General features: G+C 38.2%; 1 protein-coding gene across 1 annotated transcript in view; it reads left to right on the top strand.

The window, feature by feature from the left end:
- ATP10A (ATPase phospholipid transporting 10A (putative)) overlaps positions 1 to 19,505 on the top strand; it is a gene marked incomplete at both ends in the record, with an annotated part of 113,556 nt that overhangs the window by 69,964 nt on the left and 24,087 nt on the right. Inside the window, 5 exons of the mRNA XM_080351459.1 lie at positions 2,344 to 2,370; positions 4,058 to 4,310; positions 13,922 to 14,139; positions 15,661 to 15,855; positions 17,172 to 17,733. Of these exons, the coding sequence (XP_080207585.1) occupies positions 2,344 to 2,370; positions 4,058 to 4,310; positions 13,922 to 14,139; positions 15,661 to 15,855; positions 17,172 to 17,733 (1,255 nt within the window). The remainder of the gene's footprint in view (positions 1 to 2,343; positions 2,371 to 4,057; positions 4,311 to 13,921; positions 14,140 to 15,660; positions 15,856 to 17,171; positions 17,734 to 19,505) is intronic.

The raw sequence follows: 19,505 nt of genomic DNA, 5'->3' as shown, positions 1-19,505 counted from the left end.
TTGCTTAGCTTTATCAGAAACATAGGTATCTGCCAAAACGTGAAATCCATACAGCTGCCCCCATACTACCTAATTTTTGTTCTGTTTTCTTCTTTGAAATCAAGATGTCTTGATACATAAGCTCATCTAACTAGCATCTTAGTATCAATCAAATAGACGCTATTAGTATGAGAGAACTGAAGGCTTATAATCCACCACCCTTGTCAGCAGCCAAAAATGTCAAGTCCAAAAGAAGCCACTTCATATGCAGTCACCTCAGAATTATAGGTGGTAGAGTGTAACATGCTTGAACTCCCAGAAAGTCAACAAAATAGCTCATCAGCAGAGAATAAATATAATTAGCACAGTGCTATTCCCCAGTACTATATATTAAATCAAGAGGACAGTTTAAGACATTGATGCACTGTCCCTAAGGCTGCAGCTTTCATAGAGAAAAAATAAATAAAAGTCTAAATCTGCATAAATCCAATTAAGAGACTCTTTAGACTTTATGGATTGTTTAAGAAAATACTGAGGTTCAAGTTAGTACTCTTTGGGCCATTTTTCTGTTCATTTGTGAGAAAGAATTGAGTTTTACATTTGGCACCCAAAATGATTCTTTATATATGGCATATGAATTCCATATCCTTAATGTTTGTGTGTCCTGTAATGTTTGTGTGTGAGTCATGCGGCATAAACACCAGAATGTTTCCTAACAACCATGGTGTAGTCTAATAACAATCTTTTGCCATTTTAATACGTCTCTGCGCGTCTTTTCCAGGTATTGTTAAATGCTGCTTTCAGATGAGTATTTCCAGCTGCAAATCAGACAGCAGATTTATTTCCACTGGGTTCATGATGCTCTTGTGTGGCACCTCAGCATTGGGGAGTCCAGCCCTCAGGGCTGCAGTGCCCTGGGAGGTTTGACTGCAGGGAGTCCCTGCCTGCAGCTCTCCCCTCTGCCACTCCATCCGATGTGTTGTCCCCAGAGCGGTGGCAGCCGAGTGTCCACTGTGGTGGCTGCAGCTCAGCTCAAACTCCCGAGATGCCTGAACATGAGCAGGAGGAGGTGGCAGGCAGTAGGTGACACCTACACTCTCCCTTCTGTCATGTCTGCTACAAGGATAGAAATCCCCAGCAGAGGGCCGAAGCAAACTGCTGGAGGTCCTAACAACGAAAAACAGCTGGCAAGAAAACTTCTTTGAGACCTTAGAAAACAGATGCCTGGTGCTTCAAGACCCACAAAGCTGTGTTCTGTAAGAGCCAGGCAATATTTGTACCTTCTGTTGAGAAAGTGTAACTGGATGTATGACACTTAACTATTTTGAAAATCTGACTAAGGATATTTATAAAACGAGTCTCGACATGGGTCAGTCTAAGGGTGAGGCTTCAATTTTTGTTCTCAAGAATAAAAGTAGAGACATCAATAAAGACATTAGTATGATAATATGCTTGTATTTCTAGTACAGAGACAAAATAATTTGCTCACTTGACTCACAGATTGGTGTTATTTTTCAAGAGTTCTTTGCTGGTTTTATATCAAGGTGCAAAGGACAGTTTTAAACCTTGCCAGCTGTGGCTTACAAAAGATTGCTTTTAAAGTAGGTCTTTGTACTTTTTTTCAATCTCTGACATACAGTGAAGGTAGTTGAAATGCATCTTATCATGGCATACCATTTTAGGTCTTTTAGGACTGCAAATCCTAGTGCTCTACTTAAAAAGGCAACTTTCTGTCTGTTTAGCAAGAATGTAGTTTTCCCAAAATAATAACAACAACCTTATCTTTATTTAGTTATCAGCACAATCAATACGGGTTTGAGCAAGGCTTAGAATTTTGTCTGTTCTTAGTTCCTCAGCTTCCATGCTTTTGAGTCTGCTGATACTGTTGTTTCATTAGTTCTGTAGACTAAGAGGTCAGTAGGTAAGATTTGTACAGTAAGATTTAAAGTCTCTTCTGGCTTTATCCAGCTGGAACTAGTTTAGTGATAGCTACCTAGTGATATACCTAGTGTAGTCAATGGAGTTCTTTTGTTTGAACATATTGAATATCACTTTCAGAAGTCTGGTTTTCTCTGCTGATTACAGAAAGAGACTAAACCACTAATTTAGACCAGGAAACTCACTTTATTTAGATAAAGAGATGAGAAATTACTCTTGCATACTGTCCTTAAGGACAGACAAACCTCTTTCTCAAATCCCAAGGCAGAAAATCACATGAGGTTGGGGCCTTTATCTAAAATCATGCAGAATAGTTGAAAACAAATATCACTTTCCCGCGTAACTCAACTATAAGAGTAAATTTACACCATAAGCATTTTTCCTTGGAGGTAATTCGCATTTTTCTCTTTTTCAACTCTTCTGCAGGTCATGGCCTATGGGTATGGCAATATGGTGAGAAGAAGAAACCAATTTTTGATGTTCCAGGGCCTGATGGCAAATATTTGTCTCCTGTTTTAGCTTCAGTGTATTTATTTCTGACAGTGATCATAGTTTTCCAGGTAATCAAGTTGTACATGCTGTCACCTCTGTTCATGTTTTGCTGTAGTAAAGCTATAAACACACAGTGTGTGTAGTACACCTACCACTAAGGCATGTAAGAAGCTAATCAAGCACTAAAAATAAGTATATTTAGTCACTTTAAAATTAGGTTTTAACTATAGGGTATATGATAATATATAAACAGAAAGATAAATGAAATAAAAGAAGTGGTCCACCCAGTGGTAAAAAGATTATAACTTCTCTGAAAAATAAACCAATTGATGCACACAGTAAACTGTCAGAGCTCCCTTGGCATTGGAGAAGATAATAATCTGAGAACCTGCCCCAGAAGACTCAGGTTTTTTATTTTATACTAAACAAATAGGAATAGACAGGATGCAGTGGGCCCTGCTGGGACAAAACAAGCTTTATTCTTCATACCTACCCACCACAGAACAGCACGTCAAAGACTATGGGTGCCACTTTGGGTATAATGTCACACAATACACTTTGGGTATGAACATAAGATGTGTATTTCTTTCAACTGCTTTCTAAAGATACTGCTCTTAACTCAAGACATCCACTAAAATACAAATTCTGTTAAAAGCTTTTTGGTCATGAAGAGAAATATATTGAATGGGGAAGGTGGCGGTAAGTTAAGAGAAGTAACTGAGACACTTTTCACTGGGACATGTGGAAATGTGCCCAGTGGGACACTAGAGGAGGTTGTGTTTACTGGAGGCAGCAACTTCTTTATAAAAAAATGAAAGAAAACCAATGAGTTAAATTACTTTTTACTCTAAAGTGTTGAGTTATGATATTAGGTAAAAAAGATCAGCACAGAATTCTTTAAACTCCAGCCACTTTGGTAGTTTTTGTTTAAGTAACCACATTTGCCAGTTATGTACATACTATAATTTATCCGTCATATCTAATTCAGTAAGCTAAATAATCTATGCAGTCAGGAATTTCTGTCCTGAAAAACACCTGCAGGGAAAAACTCAGGTACAAAATTTTGACAATCCTCAAGAAACAGTTTAAAAATCTTTTCTGGAGAAACAACTTCTCATATCTCTTTCTTCAGCAATTATAAAGTGTGTTCTTCATTCAAATAACCTGCAGTGCAAAAGCGAAGGAAAAAAAATTGTTCATTAGATTTTGTTTCTTGTATTCCTGCAAAGTGAATTTGTAAACAGCCTATTAATGCAGAATAAATTTATTCCATTTTTTCACAGGTACAGGATTCTGACTGTATTTCTGTTTTGGAGTTGTGTTGATTTTGTTTTGTTTTTTCCCTTCCTGGTTATTTTCAGCCTCACCTTCTTAGCAAAAAAAAAAAAAAAATATTTCTTCTGTTGAAGTTTTGATAATCATCCTTCTAGACATAATAATGCATTTCAACTTTGAAATTCACCATTGGTTTTCCTCATCTAACGCAGTAAATAAGCTCTTTTCAAACATGCTAATAACTTTACAGTACATGCTTAAAGTGCATAGCCTCTTTATGTTCTACTCTAGTACCAAGCTAACTAGATTTTATTAATTTATTGTATCCTTGATTTTGTTTTCTTCTAATTCTCTTTCTTTTTGTGTATTTTAGGTTCTGATTCCAATTTCTTTGTATGTATCCATTGAAATAGTTAAAATCTGCCAAGTATACTTTATTCATCAAGATAAAGATTTATATGATGAAGAAACAGACTCTCAGCTGCAGTGTCGAGCTTTAAATATCACAGAAGACTTAGGTCAGGTGCAGTTTATCTTTTCAGACAAGACTGGGACACTTACTGAAAACAAGATGGTTTTCCGGAGATGCACTGTTTCTGGAATAGAGTATTCCCATGATGATAACGGTGAGCTCATGATCTTGTTTTCTATCTAACAGTTGTACTTTGGGCAACCTGAAGTAGATATAAAAGTTGCTGTAATCTTAAATCAAAAAGAAAACTGGAAGAAATTGCATGTATCCACTCAGCAAACTCCACAATAGCTTTTTTCAGATTAGTGTAATTTGATGTCAGTGTTCAGCTAGCAACAACAATCTTATCAAAGTGTTCTGTAACATCATCTACAGGATGTTGTCAAGACAGTTAAAGCTTCTGGCTTTAGCTCCTGATCTAGTAAAGCACTTGAGCACATGGCTAATTTAAGCAAATTGAATAATGCTTCTGGTATCACATTTGTTTTGAAGTATGCTATGTAAATACCAGTTTTAAGCATACAGCCCGATTAGTGTCTGATTGAATACGTGCAATGAGATTATCCTTTTGTGCTGAGAAATAAATGTAAACAAAGCTGCTGGCTTTCATATTAACAAGAAACAGAATCTGATCTAATAGCGTACTTTCTGTCACCTTTGTCAGATTCTTTTCCGTGCTGCTGTGTGACAGGTGTCTGCATTAAGGTATCTTCACTGCTGCATGAACGCTGCAGTTGAGAGATTTTCTCCAGGTATCAGGCTCTTGAAACACTAAAAAGTCACTCTTTGTCACAAGGGAATGTGAGGGTTGTCATCTCTGTGTCATCTCATCACCCTTTTCCAATTATGAAGTGATTTCCTGTTCCTGGTTTGTGATTTGTTTGCAATTTGTGTTATTTTCCTCTAATGTTTTGTTGTTATCTTTTTTGACATAACAGATCTTAACTCTTCAAATCATACTGTGTCTGTATGCAGGAAAATATTATAGCTACAGTATTGCATTCCTATTTGCAATAAATAAGTTTCTTAATCTACATAGCATAAAAAGATCACTGATTAGAAGGTTTTCTGGAAGACCATTACAGAGGTTCATCTTACAAATAAGATACAGGATAAGAGAAATAGTCAAAATAGACTGGAAAATCTAAAACATGCTTTAGAGACTTTATAAAATTTCTAATTGGAAAAAGGTATTTTAAAATTTTGGATTATGCAAGGATTGTTCCTTTTTCTCCTACTTTAAAATAGTACTGAGACCTTATATTTAAGGCACTGTTCTTCAAGAAACTAGGTGTTTGGATAGTGTTACTATCCCAGTGTTACAGAAAGAAAAGCAGGGAGAAACTGTGACTTCCTACCTCTGTGCTGTAGGTAAGAAAGAGAGAAGAATTAGAATTAAGAGTGTGTTTCTGGACTCCTAATTGTGCTTATGACACTCTGAAAATTAATTCTTTTTTTAATTTTTCCTTGGCATTGATCATTTGCTTATTTATACTGATTTCCTTGCAGGAATAATGATGGTACTGCCGACTAAAACAGTGCAGAACGGCTGTTTTTATGAGCTTGGTACAGTCAGCTGATATGGAGGCTGAACTCAGGCTCCTGAATTTGAGTATTGAGTTTCAGATCTTTTTTTCTTCAAATATAACGTATTTAACAGTAATCTAACTTTGCCCATGCTTTCCTCTTATGACTTCAGATTACAATGTAAATGTTAGTGAAAGCAGAGTGAATTTCACTACAAACAGAAGTGTCAAATAAGTATATATTTCGGTCATTCTTTCCACATACAGCTATGTTTGGGCTTTCTTTTAACTCCAGTCAGTATAAAATTTCTGACAAATACAGTTTATAAATTGAGACACAATTTATACACAGTATTTTATACACAATAATTTATTCTTTTCTTTTTTCTCCTCTACAGAAAATGGGCCTTTCTTTGTCATTGTCTATATAAATTGTGATAATTTCTATTTATTTTGCTCCCTATAATCAGGATTAATAACACAATAAGAGTTATTCTTCATTCAAGTTTTTTGTTAGCTCTAGTCTTTAGTCTGCTTTTCTAGCCATCTCTTACCTTTTCTGCTGCTGTAACCTTCCTTTCAAGATATGGTAAAATGTTTTTCACCACTTTTTCTGGTTTTAGGGAGTTCACAGACAGCATTTCATTGCTGTGTGCTTGCTTACAAGTGTCTGTGTCTTAGACCAGAGTATATGAACTGCCCTCTGAGATTTTTGGAATATGTTATAACTGATGCCATCCTGCGCTGCACCTCAGGTTTTGCTGAAGATTTCATGAATTAGAAAATTCTAAAATATTTCATTTGGCAAGTGATCTGAGGCTGCGATATATGCAAGGAAGCCAAGTAAAATGCATCTGCCTTTTGTTATCCATTTCAAAGATATCTATGTCTTTCCTTGCTTATCTGAGGAATTTTTCAGGCATAGTGGTTTGCTACTTGGAATCAAACACTGAGTAGTACGTTAGATGAAAAAATTAATTTAAAATTGCTGTGCACAGATCAAGATTCAAAAGCTAGAAAAAGTCAGTTTCTACTGTAAAAGCAGATAGCTCAGGATGGAAATATGCTTGTTCTCAGCTATTTGGCCCAAGTTTGTTATTCTACTGTGGCCGCGTAGCAGTGCCTGCTGTTCCAGTTGCTTGACCCTTCTCATGATAAGATCCTGTTTTCAGTTATAGATGGTTTTACAGAACTTTAACAGTTTGGTTCAAGTTTTCCATGCCAGATGTTTGCCTCAGGCACGAATTCTGGGGTAGAAATTTCAGACAGAACAACTCCAGCCATACCCAAGAACAAGTTTCAGATGTAACACACTTTTTTTCCCATGCTAAGTTCTGGCAAATTTTCTTCTAAAGTCATCTGGAGGCCCCGTGTTCTGGGCCTCAGCCATGCACACACACAGAGGGGGAAGGCTGTGCCCACAGTGGCAGATTGAGGTCTGAAATTACCTCACTTCAAAACTTCAATTTGCTTTTAAAGCATTTTTTTTTCTGCATAACCTAGGCCTGCTGCGTATCTGTTAATTACTCAACAGATTGTGCATAGCCTTCACAAATTTTCTCTATGCCACATTATAAGCTTTTCTCCCTAAAATTTGTTCAGTTATGAGCTGTTATCACATTCTTTTCTGATCTGCAGGGGTTTTTATACTGCATTTGGCATCATCATATCTGAGTTCCTTCCACTAGTCTTCTCCTTATGTGTAGCTTGTTCATTCCCCTTCTTCCTCTCCCTATGCGCATTGTGCACAATCTGTTTGGGTTTGGGGAATACTTAAAAGGTGTACGTTACGCTGTGTTAGGTTTGGCATATTTAAGGCGGCTTGTCTTTTCCTTGAGTGGTGGGAGTGTCTTTATTTTCTTTGGAAATTTGTTCCACAAAGCCATGGAAATTCCCCATGTGAAAGGTGAGCTTTATGATTACGAGGGAGAGTTCTGTTTTGCATCGGACATGGACATGTTAATCATGGTTTTCATCACAGAGGCTTATGTGGACCGTGTGCAGGGCTGAAGTAATTAAATGCTTCTAAAATAGAAACTGAAACCTTGAACAAGACTTAATACTTTTTTTTTAGGTAGTATAGGAAGCAAAGGACAGTTTTCATGAATTTGCTGGAGAAAACACTTTCCTGCAGGCTCTAACTCTCTTAGGAGGCTGATGGCACTATGCCCAGGAGTATTGCATTGTTTTAGTCTAAACAAGAGGTGACAAAAACATGCATAATAGAGGCCAATAAATTGCACCAGCATGGAACAGAATCTCTTGGCCAACTGGAGGTAGGACAAAGTATTACTCATGGGTACTGCTATGTGAGAGCTTAGCAGTGAAGAGGAATCCGGGAACAGTTATGGAGGCTGTGAGGAAAGGTGTGAGTATGCTCAGCAGCAGTTCCATGATCAAATATTCATCATTGTTGAGGTCACCTGTACTATTTTGGTGATAGTTTATGCACTGATAGAGATAAAACTACGGGCATTCACACTGCCAGTTTAGGCCCTGTGGAGACTGTGTTGATATGGATGGGATTCTTGTTACCTGATTTTAGATATTTGTATGGAAGATAGTGACTTTATAGTTACTGGAGAAAATAAAGCATTTGTAGGATCCAGTTCATCAGACTTGTTTGTTGTCCAATACATGCCTGTTTCTCTGTGAGTTCTGAACACAGGTGAAGGGAATTCCCACCTCATGTCTGTGCAGCCTGTGTTCTTTAAATCTGTTCTGTTGTCTTCTTCAAAGGTTCTTGTTGATTTGCAGAGTATTAATTCAGGAGCAGGGTATGTCTTGGACCACTCCAAGTGGAAGAATGATTGTCCTATTCATAACTGCCCTGGGCATTTATACAGTACCCATTGGCACTATACTCTAGTTAAATCTCAGAAATGGATGGAGTTGTATCTATCTCTTACTTCTTAAAGATGACCTTGCAATGTGTTGCTTCCACAGTAAGGTGATACTGCAAAGGAGTGTTACACACCACAAAAAATATCCTTCTAATTCAGTACTTCCTCCTAGCCTAAAGGAATGTTAGCACAGAAAAAAATAGGATTGTTCCCTATATGAAAGTTTACGTTACCACACCATGGGGCTTCCCTTCAGGCTGGTAGCCAGCTTCTAGCAGCTCTTGAAATTGGCCATGCCCCAAGTCTTCCTGCTAATCCCAGGGACAACAGGTGCCCAAAAGCTGACTATGCTTCTGAAAGTCATTATATGATTTAGCTACAACCAGATGCTCTTGGCCTGACGTGTCCTAGCTATTTTCCAAAAGCTGAATTCATCACACTCTTGCCTATGGGGTGTGATCTCTGTTTTTCTAGTTTTAGCCATTCGTTGTATGGAACTTTTGACAAAACATAAGTTAAATCTTCATGAAAGCAGCTGAAAAATCTGACTTTTTCGTTCTTTGCATTTCTCCCCCTTCTTTCCAATGACTGTGGAAAAAACTCCAGACAACATAAGAGTAAGGTAAGTTTATGAGAGTGAAGGCAGATGATGAAAACCTCAGTGATTTTCTCTTGCCTAGCAAAGTTTCTTAATCACTAAATCTGAGAAACAAGGAGTTTCTTTCTGCTTTCTATTTTTTCTTGCTGAAGATTGGCCAGCAACTACTTTTCATGGGAAAGTACGTTATATTAAAAACCCCTCTTTTTTTTAGTTTGAGGAGCTGTTTTGTAGCTGAATTTTCTTACCCTTTTTGTATATATTCAAGAGAACATAGACTGCACATTCCAGCCACATTGGAGAATTTGATTTATTAAAAAAAAAGCATAAAAATGAATAAAAACTTTTCCATAAATGTGGCTGTTGTTTCCAAAGGGGCCCCTCATCTGCCACCTTTACAGTTTGACAGTCTTCAGAAATCAGGGGAGTCCACTTAGGCCTTCCTCAGAAAGATCAAGACGTTTAGCAGGACTGGGTGCTTCAGTCTGTATAGCTTGTTTGTAGTTTCTCTTAAATTTGTTGTTGCTCTTTGAAAAAGTTTAATTGGTAACTGAGGAAACAACCAGTGCCAACAGATGTAGAACTCAGTATATGGAGAGTGCCCCATTTTAAATCCTATAGAAGACAGAATAACTCATATTTAGAGACAGATGATATTTTTTTTATACATATACCTACACTCACAATTGTTGTGGAAAATCTCCAGAAAAATAGAAATTATCTTCATTTCTAAATAGAGTAAGAAGTTCTCAATGAAAAACTTAAAGTTACTCCTTTTAAGCTTCTGGGGATGCTAAGAGGGGAGAGGAAGGAAAATCTTGGTGTTTTCTTTTCTCAGTATTTGTCATGATGGGGAAGTTCTTGCAATGTAAATTAAATTAGATTATGTTAGCACACTTGTTCAAATTTATAGCATGCTAGCTGCTTGACTGACTCTTTATATGGACACTAGAGTGCAGTTTAAAGTGAAATAAGCTTGCATTCATAAAATAATAAGGAAATAAGGTGGCGTAAGTACTGCACATCTAGATTTACTTCATGATAGTTCAGTGACAGCATTGTTCAAATGGTTTGGAGAGAAGTGGATTAATCCCATGGAAAATTAGGGCCCACATGCTGGAAGCCGAATTATTCTGGTTTAGGGGGTCTGCAGTTTTATTTGGCTTGAAGGAGAGTCCTTTCGAATTTCCTGATCCCACTTTTCCAGTTAGTGGATCTGTCTGTGTGGCAACAGTGTCTCCATCAGCCTGCAAAACAGATGCCTCATCATAGAACACAGGTAGCATGGAAGATAGAACAAAAACAAGCAAAAAGAAAAATTATGAAATGAAAGGGTATTTAAAAAAAAATTAAAAGTATCTTAAATACCTAGCAGCTACTACAAGAGTTTTATTTATAGCTTACTGTTGTCTTCTGAAAGATGGAAGAGCGTTTGTGGATAAGTATTAATTATTGTTTCTTCTTTGTGCCATAAATATAAAATGAACTGAAGGACAGTGAAATTTGACTTTCATGAATTATGTTGCTGTGTTTCTCAAAGTTGTTTGTGTCTTTGCCCTTAATATAAAACTCTCTATCAGACAGAAGATCAAGGCCATCAATTTTCAGTGCTGAAACTGAAAAGCATCCCACAACAATGTCTTTCAGGTTATGAAGTTCACAGGAAAAGGTTCTGAATCGGAGAGGGCTGAGTGGGTGGAGGGAACAGCGTGTTCCCAAAGAATCACGCTTTGTGCAGCTGAAGCACTGTGAACCTTAGCCATAACATAACGATTGAAACAGGTTTCATTATTTCTTCAAACTTCTTAGTTCTAGCTGCATAATATGTAAGACTGCACTTGAGAAAATGCTGGAAGGTGCTAAGGCCTGTTTTTTGTTATCAAGCTTACCTTGGTATAAAACTGAAATAATACCATTTGTATCAAAAGAATTACATTTGACTTGGTTAAATGAGGTTCTAGTCTTGAAATTACTTTCACTTTTTCTCCATTTTCTCAGTGGCAGGAATAATTAAATAAATGTGCTACAATGAAAACCTGTATAGGGAGCAAGAGATAGCTGATATTACGTAGACTAGAAAGAAACACAGTATTGGTATAATACTAATAAATAAGCTGAGTGCTGCATTAGGAAACAGCTTTTACTATGTTGAATAAACAAAATATTTTTAGATGTAAGAAAGACCAATGAAGAATATAGAGATAAGGTATGCAAGCAGAACTGTGTGTTGTGCATGAAATGCATTCTCCTCCTTTCATTCCATGTATAAAAACTCTGTATTTAAGTGGAGAATGCAGGAAACCTTACCAGTGTGTCACCTTGAACAACTGTTTTTCAACCTGGAATTTGCAGAAGATTAACTAAGGCAGAGCTTGCGCTGTCAGGCTGGGCACTGCCCTCCACAGGCCTCATCCCAGATGTGTGCTCCACCATACCTCCCCAGATGTGTGTTCCATTGTACCTCCCCAGTGCAGAGAAGGACAGAAGTCCTTCAGTGTGCCACTCCATTCTGCTACTTGAGGCATCCTCCTTAAGTGACACACTACAAAGTCCACATTGCTCCTTCATTCCCTGCATGCCTGTGTTTCCTCTGGAAGGCAACTGGGATGCTGGGGGGGGGGGGGGCGGGGGGCAGTGAGCAGCCTGGCTCACATCTTCATTGAGGGCTTGGACCAGTGTTCATGACACACAGCAGATGACTTTGGGCCCTCAGTGTAGGCTCCTTCTTCTACAGACAAACCTGTTACCAGTTAAATTAAATTCACAGCATAGGGATCTGCATTTCTACTGAGAAAATGCATAGAGGCTTACAGAGCAGAAGAAAGTGGGAATTAGTGAATGAGAGTGATGGGACACATTAGAACTTCACTGCCCCAAGGCATGTGCAAAAAGTTTCAGGAAGGAGCCTGTGCAGGTAAACTTCTCTGTAGCTCATTACCGTGCAACTGAAGGGACAAGAAGACCAGTGACCTCCCTAATATTATGAGCTGTCTTCTAGGTTCTGTCATATGGATCAAAGGACAAGGTAGGCACTGAATGGAGAGAGAACTTCTGTTTGCAGCAATGTGGCTCAACAAGCAGCTCTGAATGTGCCAGTGCTCTATCTCCTTCCCAGCACTTAATCCAGAGAAGCGTGAATCACACCAAATAATTCTAATGAAGGAAACTCCTTGGTCACCCACAGTTAGTGTACACCAGCCTCAGGGCCTGGGCTGCTGGGACTGGAGAGCTCTCCCAGCTCCCACATTTCAGATAGAGCCTATACATGTTCCAAATGGAGTTGAAAAAAAAACTCAGATGTACAATACTGTACTGATAGAGCTATCACCATATACAGTGTGTGGTCCGATTTCAACTCCTCCGCTTGCTTTCTGACAGCTAAAACATGTTAGAAAATTGCAGTGGATGGCAAGGATGGGTTTTATGTTGATCGTAAAGCTAGCCATGTTAAAAGTGATCCCATGCCAAACTCATTATATGTAATGCAAGATTTTTCTCAGGAAATATTTTGGAAGAAAAATCTTCATACATTTTTTTTGTATATGTGTTAAATGCCTGAATAATTAGCTTATAAGCTAATGATTTATCATTAGGAAAATCTAATTTGTTACATCAGAGAACTGAAACAAAGCCGAGCCACAAGTATGTAACTTGTACTGTATATCTGGATAGCGTGGATTATTTTGAGAGTATAATAAAAGGCCTTTCAATGAATACCTAATGAAGTAATAAATAGATACCTGTTAGAATGTCATGTGCCTGCCTAATGAATAACCCAGATCGTTAAATGCCCATGATCTTTAGGAACTGAAAAATACTATTTATATCAATTAGAGCTAAACAGAACCTGTCATTAGAGGGGCTGGATTCCATGGCTGTTTCACACCCCTTCTGTTTTCCTTTTTAACTTCTATATATCAGACTGCCAGGACTGGTTTCTAACATGAATTGTTGTAGCTGGATTCTTGACTGGGGAAACGGTAATCTAGAATGCATAATTTGGAAAAACTCTTCGTTCTGTGTCCCCTTGGCATTGCTCACTGCAGCAAATAGATAGATATAAACATATGTTGCAGTACGTGAGGGTACTATGAGCTTCTTAGTGCACATTGCATCGTCCTGCCTGTTACGCTGCTCAGAAGGAAGGGACAAACTCCAGGGTGGTTTTAGCGCTAGGTGAGGAGTCGGGAATCTGGGTTCACATCTCCACTCTGTAGCAGGTGGCCCTGACCTTGAGCGAGGCCTTTACACTGTCTGTAACTCATCTCCGTATATAAAATAAGGGCGGTGGTGCTCGGCAGGTGTGTCATTGTGAGGACAAGTCAGATGTCAGTTAACTGGTACTGGGTAGATATGACATTGTTTCTGGAAAATACTTTCTGTGAAATTTCCATATTCTGTTGGAAAGGACAAGAACATTTTCTGGATCATTTCCTTCTCAGACTGCAAGTGGAGACCAAATTATTTGGGTGATTTCATCAGGCTGAGCTTTGGAAAAGTCTTCAGGAATGCAGCAAGTTACAGCAGAGTTTGACTCCCTGTCAGAGAGTGTGGTGCTGAGGGAGGCAGTGTATTGCATTACATTTCTAATTATGTTATCTGCATCCTCCGTTAGATACTACCATTCAGTTAAGACTAGACTTTGTTATCCCCTGATAATGGAATCATTCATTCTTATCATTAAAGCACAGTGTAATATTAAAATAGATATCACTTGAACAAAGTCACCGTGTCCCTCCCTCTTTCTCAGCCACGTTTGATGTACACAGCATTTCTCCCTCTGTATTTTTACCGACAGCCAAACGCTTAGCGATGTACCAAGAACCTGATTCTGAGGAAGAGGAGGCAGCCCCAAAAGGAGGAACTCTATCCCACCGTGATAGTATCTGCAGCCATCAGAGCATCAAAGTGATCCACAGAAGCCAGAGCACCAAAACGCACCGGCGCACAGGTAGCAGAGCTGAAGCAAAAAGAGCCAGCATACTCTCGAAGCACACTGCATTCAGTAGCCCAATGGTAAGTCATGAGAACTAAATGCACAGTGTCCCGTATCTCTTGGTAGAACAATGTCCTGAAAAGGGAAAGGTAAGGAAATCCGTAGCACGTTGTGTACCTCTTATAGACTTCATCTGGGCGTTTTTTCTTATGTAGTCACAGCTGTTTGTGCAAAAACAATCAAATGTTGGCATAGATCTTATCTACATACCTTCTCTGTGGGAACAAGCTAAAGGTAAAGACAGTCTGAAACCTTTGTTTTAGTTATACGTTAATTTTGAAAATAAAATGTCTGCCTTCCCTTTATCTATAGAAACCGAGAGTAGCATAAGGTTTGAGGTCAAGGATTCTAATTGCTCTGTGTAAGCCTCTTCTCTTTTGTCTAAGGATTTTAAAACTAACAAGTGCTTAGCTGGACACCATGTATTCCTATTCTTAGACACTGTTGACATACACCATATCATAATTGTTAGCGTGATTCAAAATTATCAGTGGATTGCATGTGTTGTATTTTAACAAAAGAAAAACCTTTACATTTCAAAATGTTCGTGAATTTATCTCCTTACAACTTTGCTTTGGTTAATTTATTTTATGTTTTTGTAATTCTCTGGAAGTTTCACGTGAGCTGAATCATAATAAGACAGCAAAGAAGCCAAGTCTTGTCTATGTAGGGATTTCGCATTGTAGCACTGCTGACACAAATTCACCCTCAAAACAAGTTACAAATATAGACACAGAAAAATGCTGTTTGCACTGATGGAACATCTTGATTGCAGTCAAGAGTAAGCTCATCTGGCACAATTCAGATTTGCACTTTTTACACACGGAGTTCTCTGGTTGCTCAGATTCATCAGCTGCTGAGCATCAGCAGATAAAATTCTACTGAAGAAAGAGCCTTAGGTTGGTTTATCTTTTAAACTTTTGTATCCCTGCATCCTGCTATCTTAAGAAATACCGGAGTTTGCTCTGACGAGATTGAATAAGTGGAAAGTGCTGATGAAACAGAGTGGAAAATGCTCTGTGTTTCAATGTAAAAAAAACACATTAATTACTCTCAAATGTGGGGATGGTTGTTGTTCTCTAACAAACAACCCAAGACGGTTTCATTTTATTGTGCTGATGTAAGACAGAGCTTTGAATGTCATTGCTGTCTAATTTTTCTACTCTTTTGGCCTCTGTAGTGTACCACCCTTCAGTAATAGATGATAAATGTCTTGAATTAGACAAGAGAGAGGGAGGAATAGTAGTATGTAACTCTTCTCCTATCCACTACCCCCAAAGTAGATGAAGATTGCTCCTATAATTATCTGTAGTGAAGAAGTTGACAACACAGTTACTCACATTTCCATTTCTATTGGAAAGATCATTGTTAACTGTTTATTGCCTAGAATGGGTGTTCTACAGTTCCCTCCACCTCTGCTCTGTGGTGTAAGGCCGCTATAAAACCCTTGACATTGACACTGTTTTGGATACTTGGGTTGCTTATTGCTGGTTTGGAAATTTGCAGAATCACAAATGTTAACTACTGCTGTTCATTACTAGGAGAAGGACATCACACCTGACCCAAGGTTACTAGAAAAGGTAAATGAATGTGCAAAGCATCTGGACATCATGAGGAGCCACGAACAGCCATTATCCCATCTGAGTCCAGAACTATGTGACATTTTTGACTTCTTCATCGCTTTGACTATATGTAATACAGTTGTGGTTACTGCACCAAATCAGCCCCGACAGAAGGTGGGTTAAAGAAAAAGAGAGTTTAAGTCTCTTTTGCATTTGTGCTAATTTGTCTGGTAAACTGAGGAAATTAAAACCCCCTGTTCTAGCAAGAAACAAACAGAGCTGCTTGTGAGACAACTCTTAGAACCACTATGTGAATGAGAAGGGTTTAGTAAAGCACTAGTTAAATGGAATGTGTCAGCTTACCTTCAAGGTAAGATACACTTTCATCTACAAGATACTTCTGAAACTTTCCCAAATTCTGGTACTGTGACTTATTCATTTAATAAATATAAGTATGTGTGTAAGTACATGTGGACACTGATATGCAAATGTGCAAGACTTTCCAGAAAATAATATAAGCTCTCTGTGAGTATTTTGTACATATGGATTAAATTAAGAAATGGCTGAGACATTTTTTAGAAGTTTTAAAAGAGAATATACTTGAAGAAGTCACTTAAAACTTTCAAATTATGTAAAAGATGCATCTTAGGCTCATTATGAGAAATAATGGTCATTACTGCTTAAATTGGCTAAAACCAGTGTCACTGACGAATGAGAATTTCAAAAGCGCAATCCCAAGATGCTTTGTAAGACAAAAATATAATGGAATGTGGTATTAAGGCTAGCCAGCAGCTGGAATTTCCATTCTGGAGAAAATTCTGACAGTTGCTTCTGTTCCAGATTGGAATAAAAAGTGAACTAGTCTGCAAAATGACATGCTTTTGTGCCAGGGAAACATTTGGAGAATGCTCAGTTCTGCTGTTTCAGGAATGGTACACTGTTATATATACTTTAATATCTATTACTAGAAATATGCTATTACTATGAATAACATTATATGTGTAAAAAAAGATCTACGTAAACAGAGAGGAGTGATAAAAATGAAGCAAAATGCTTAGATGCTGAATGAGAAGGCGACAGAAATTACTTATTTCAACATGTTCCTATTGAGCATGTTGTCAACATTGGCATATTCTCATAAAACTTTTCTGGTACCACACTTCTCCTACTGACGATAATGTTTAGCATGCACTGCTGGTGGAGGTGCAACATTGATAGTCTATCCATTAGTCTTATCTGAGGAGGTGAAAGAAGAAAACATGTTTTTAATAAAAACGTACTGCTTTCACACAGAGGAATGATCCTGAAGTTCTAAGTTTTTTGCTGTTGAGTCAGTTTTGTCCATCCTCTTTCCTTTCTCAAAAATGCCATTATTTTTGTTCTCAAATTCTCCTCTTTAGTTGGAGCTGCTTAGACTGAATATCAATGTTGGAATTCTTGTATGGTTTTTCTTTGGTTTTTGCTCACTGGTTTCTCTTTTACTTGTCAAGGTCAGAGATCGATTCGAACTAAAATCTGCAGTAAAAACCATAGAAGACTTCATACGAAGATTCACTCCAAGTCGCTTGACCTCTGGCTCTAACAACAGCAGTTCATCTAGTCTAGCTACGAGCAAATCAATGCACAGGTTTGGCTTAAGCCTGCTCTCGTCTACATCTGCGGACAGCACTTTATTAAAACTGGAAGAGAAGCTGGCATACTCTGCACAGATGAACAACAATGGCTACAGCTCCCAGCAAGGCCGGGCGGCGGTGGGGAGTGGACCTGAGGAAGGAGAACTCCGTTACGAGGCAGAGAGTCCAGACGAAGCTGCTCTCGTCTATGCAGCGAGGGCATATAATTGTTCTCTGGTTGGAAGGCTGTCTGACCAGGTATCAGTGGAGCTACCTCACCTGGGAACGTTAAGCTTTGAAGTATTACACACATTGGGCTTTGATTCCGTCAGGAAGAGGATGTCAGTAGTCGTCAGACACCCTCTCACAGATGAAATAAATGTTTACACTAAAGGAGCAGATTCAGTTGTTATGGATCTTCTTCTGCCCTGCTCTTCAGGTACACCACTTTCTTACCTTTGTGGGAGTGGAGGTGGGAGGGAGGCGGTTCTGATCAATTGCCGAAAAACTCATCATATCTTATTGCAAGTAGACCCACCTAGTTTTGTTGTGAATATAAGGAATGACAGAATGGCAGCCATCTCTTTTCTTTTATAGTATTTTCTTAGTATAACATTTTTTCTGTAACGAATTACTGGTTTCTCACCTTACTAGAATGAGTTAAATTAATTTCTGTACAAGATCTTCTACTAGCAAACTTTATTTGGAAGGAATTTCTTGAAACTCTGCCATAGCAATTTACATTTCTTCAGGAAAACCTGCCTGGCAGTGCTTGGCTACTTGAGTATTTTATATGAAACCCAAGCACTTCCTATTGCAGCTCCATTCTCTGTTTTATTTGTGAATCTTTACATCATTTTGCTGCAATATGTTTGCACAAATCCACACATTTATGTCATTTGGACTATGACACTGGTGGACCCTGTGAATCAATCAGCCTTCAAAACAAAAAGGTTCTGGCAAAAGGAGAGATTTTGTTCATATGAGAAATCTTGGCTTCAAACATGTAGTGGACTAGCAGGAAATGGACACGTAGCTGTGAACACAGAGTACTTCCCTGAAGCATGGAGAGCTTCTCCTGCACCCAGATGTCACATGAAACAGAGACAACTTTAAATAGCCCCTCATTGTAATCAGTTGGATTCAGGAAGAACCCTATAAGCTTTCAGACGGTAGAGGACACATGGATTTCATTTTGCATGAATCAGTTTGCATCTAATCTACTGTATTTTCAACACTGAATTTAATCCAGTGTGTAAAGTTTACTCCAGTATGAATGGACAGAGCCTGAAAGTGCTAGAGGTACTTCCCGTGTTTCACTAATGCATTGACTTTGTGGTTACTTTGACAGTAGTTGGAGTAAACAACTGTGAAAGGCTTATACTGTGTAATTTTAGTTTAATGAAATACAGAAAAATGTTGGCATTAGTTTTCTGTTTACAGCCATATAAATCAAAGCTGAGCCAAAAAAAATTAAGAACTTGTCCTTAACTAACAACAAAGTATTCATGAATAATTTTCTAGTAAAGATCTGATATCACAGAAAGTACACAGAGCATCTGTGGAAACTTTTCTCTCTCTGAAGTACTAACAGAGAATTTGTAGTACTGAGAATTTCTAATAACATACCTAGAAAATAGTGCTTAGAATTGAGTTCTCAGAATGAGAACTGAGCTTTAAAAAGAAAAGAAACAATTATTTTATGCCGTCTCAAATATTTTGTCACCATATAATAGGCTATGTTTGCAGCTGCTGTGTCCATTCACAGTAGACTTAGTGGATCGAGGAATTTTCAGGCAGATAAAGGACCCAGCTGGGTAAAACCAACAAGGACAGTTAGAAGCCAAACAGCGACATTACCGAAGGTGGGGTATGTCAGAGAAGGGGAAGCAAAGTTCCTGAAGGTTGGTGCTGGCAGTGAGCAGATTCTGTAGCTGGGAAAATACAGAAATTCCACCATCTTTACAGGCAAGTGAACTGAATGTGGCTTTGAAATTGTGCCCTTATTTTGGTTGCTTGGTTTTAGCCCACATTGAACTACGAGTTATAGTATATTTTGCTTTTGCAAGCAATGTAAGATGCAGCCACTAGAACCTCATAAGCAGTTTCCCTTGTTTTCTAGCCATCTAAGTCATGTCTGGCTTTAGTAATTCTGTATGTTTTAGCAGATCTGTCTGAAAAACATTTGACATTTCTCTTGAACTTCTTCAC

Source organism: Nesoenas mayeri (genome assembly GCF_963082525.1).
Source record: "Nesoenas mayeri genome assembly, chromosome: 1".
Lineage (NCBI taxonomy): Eukaryota > Metazoa > Chordata > Aves > Columbiformes > Columbidae > Nesoenas > Nesoenas mayeri.
Note: the sequence above shows the minus strand (reverse complement) of the source record. Positions and strands in the feature narration are given on the sequence as shown.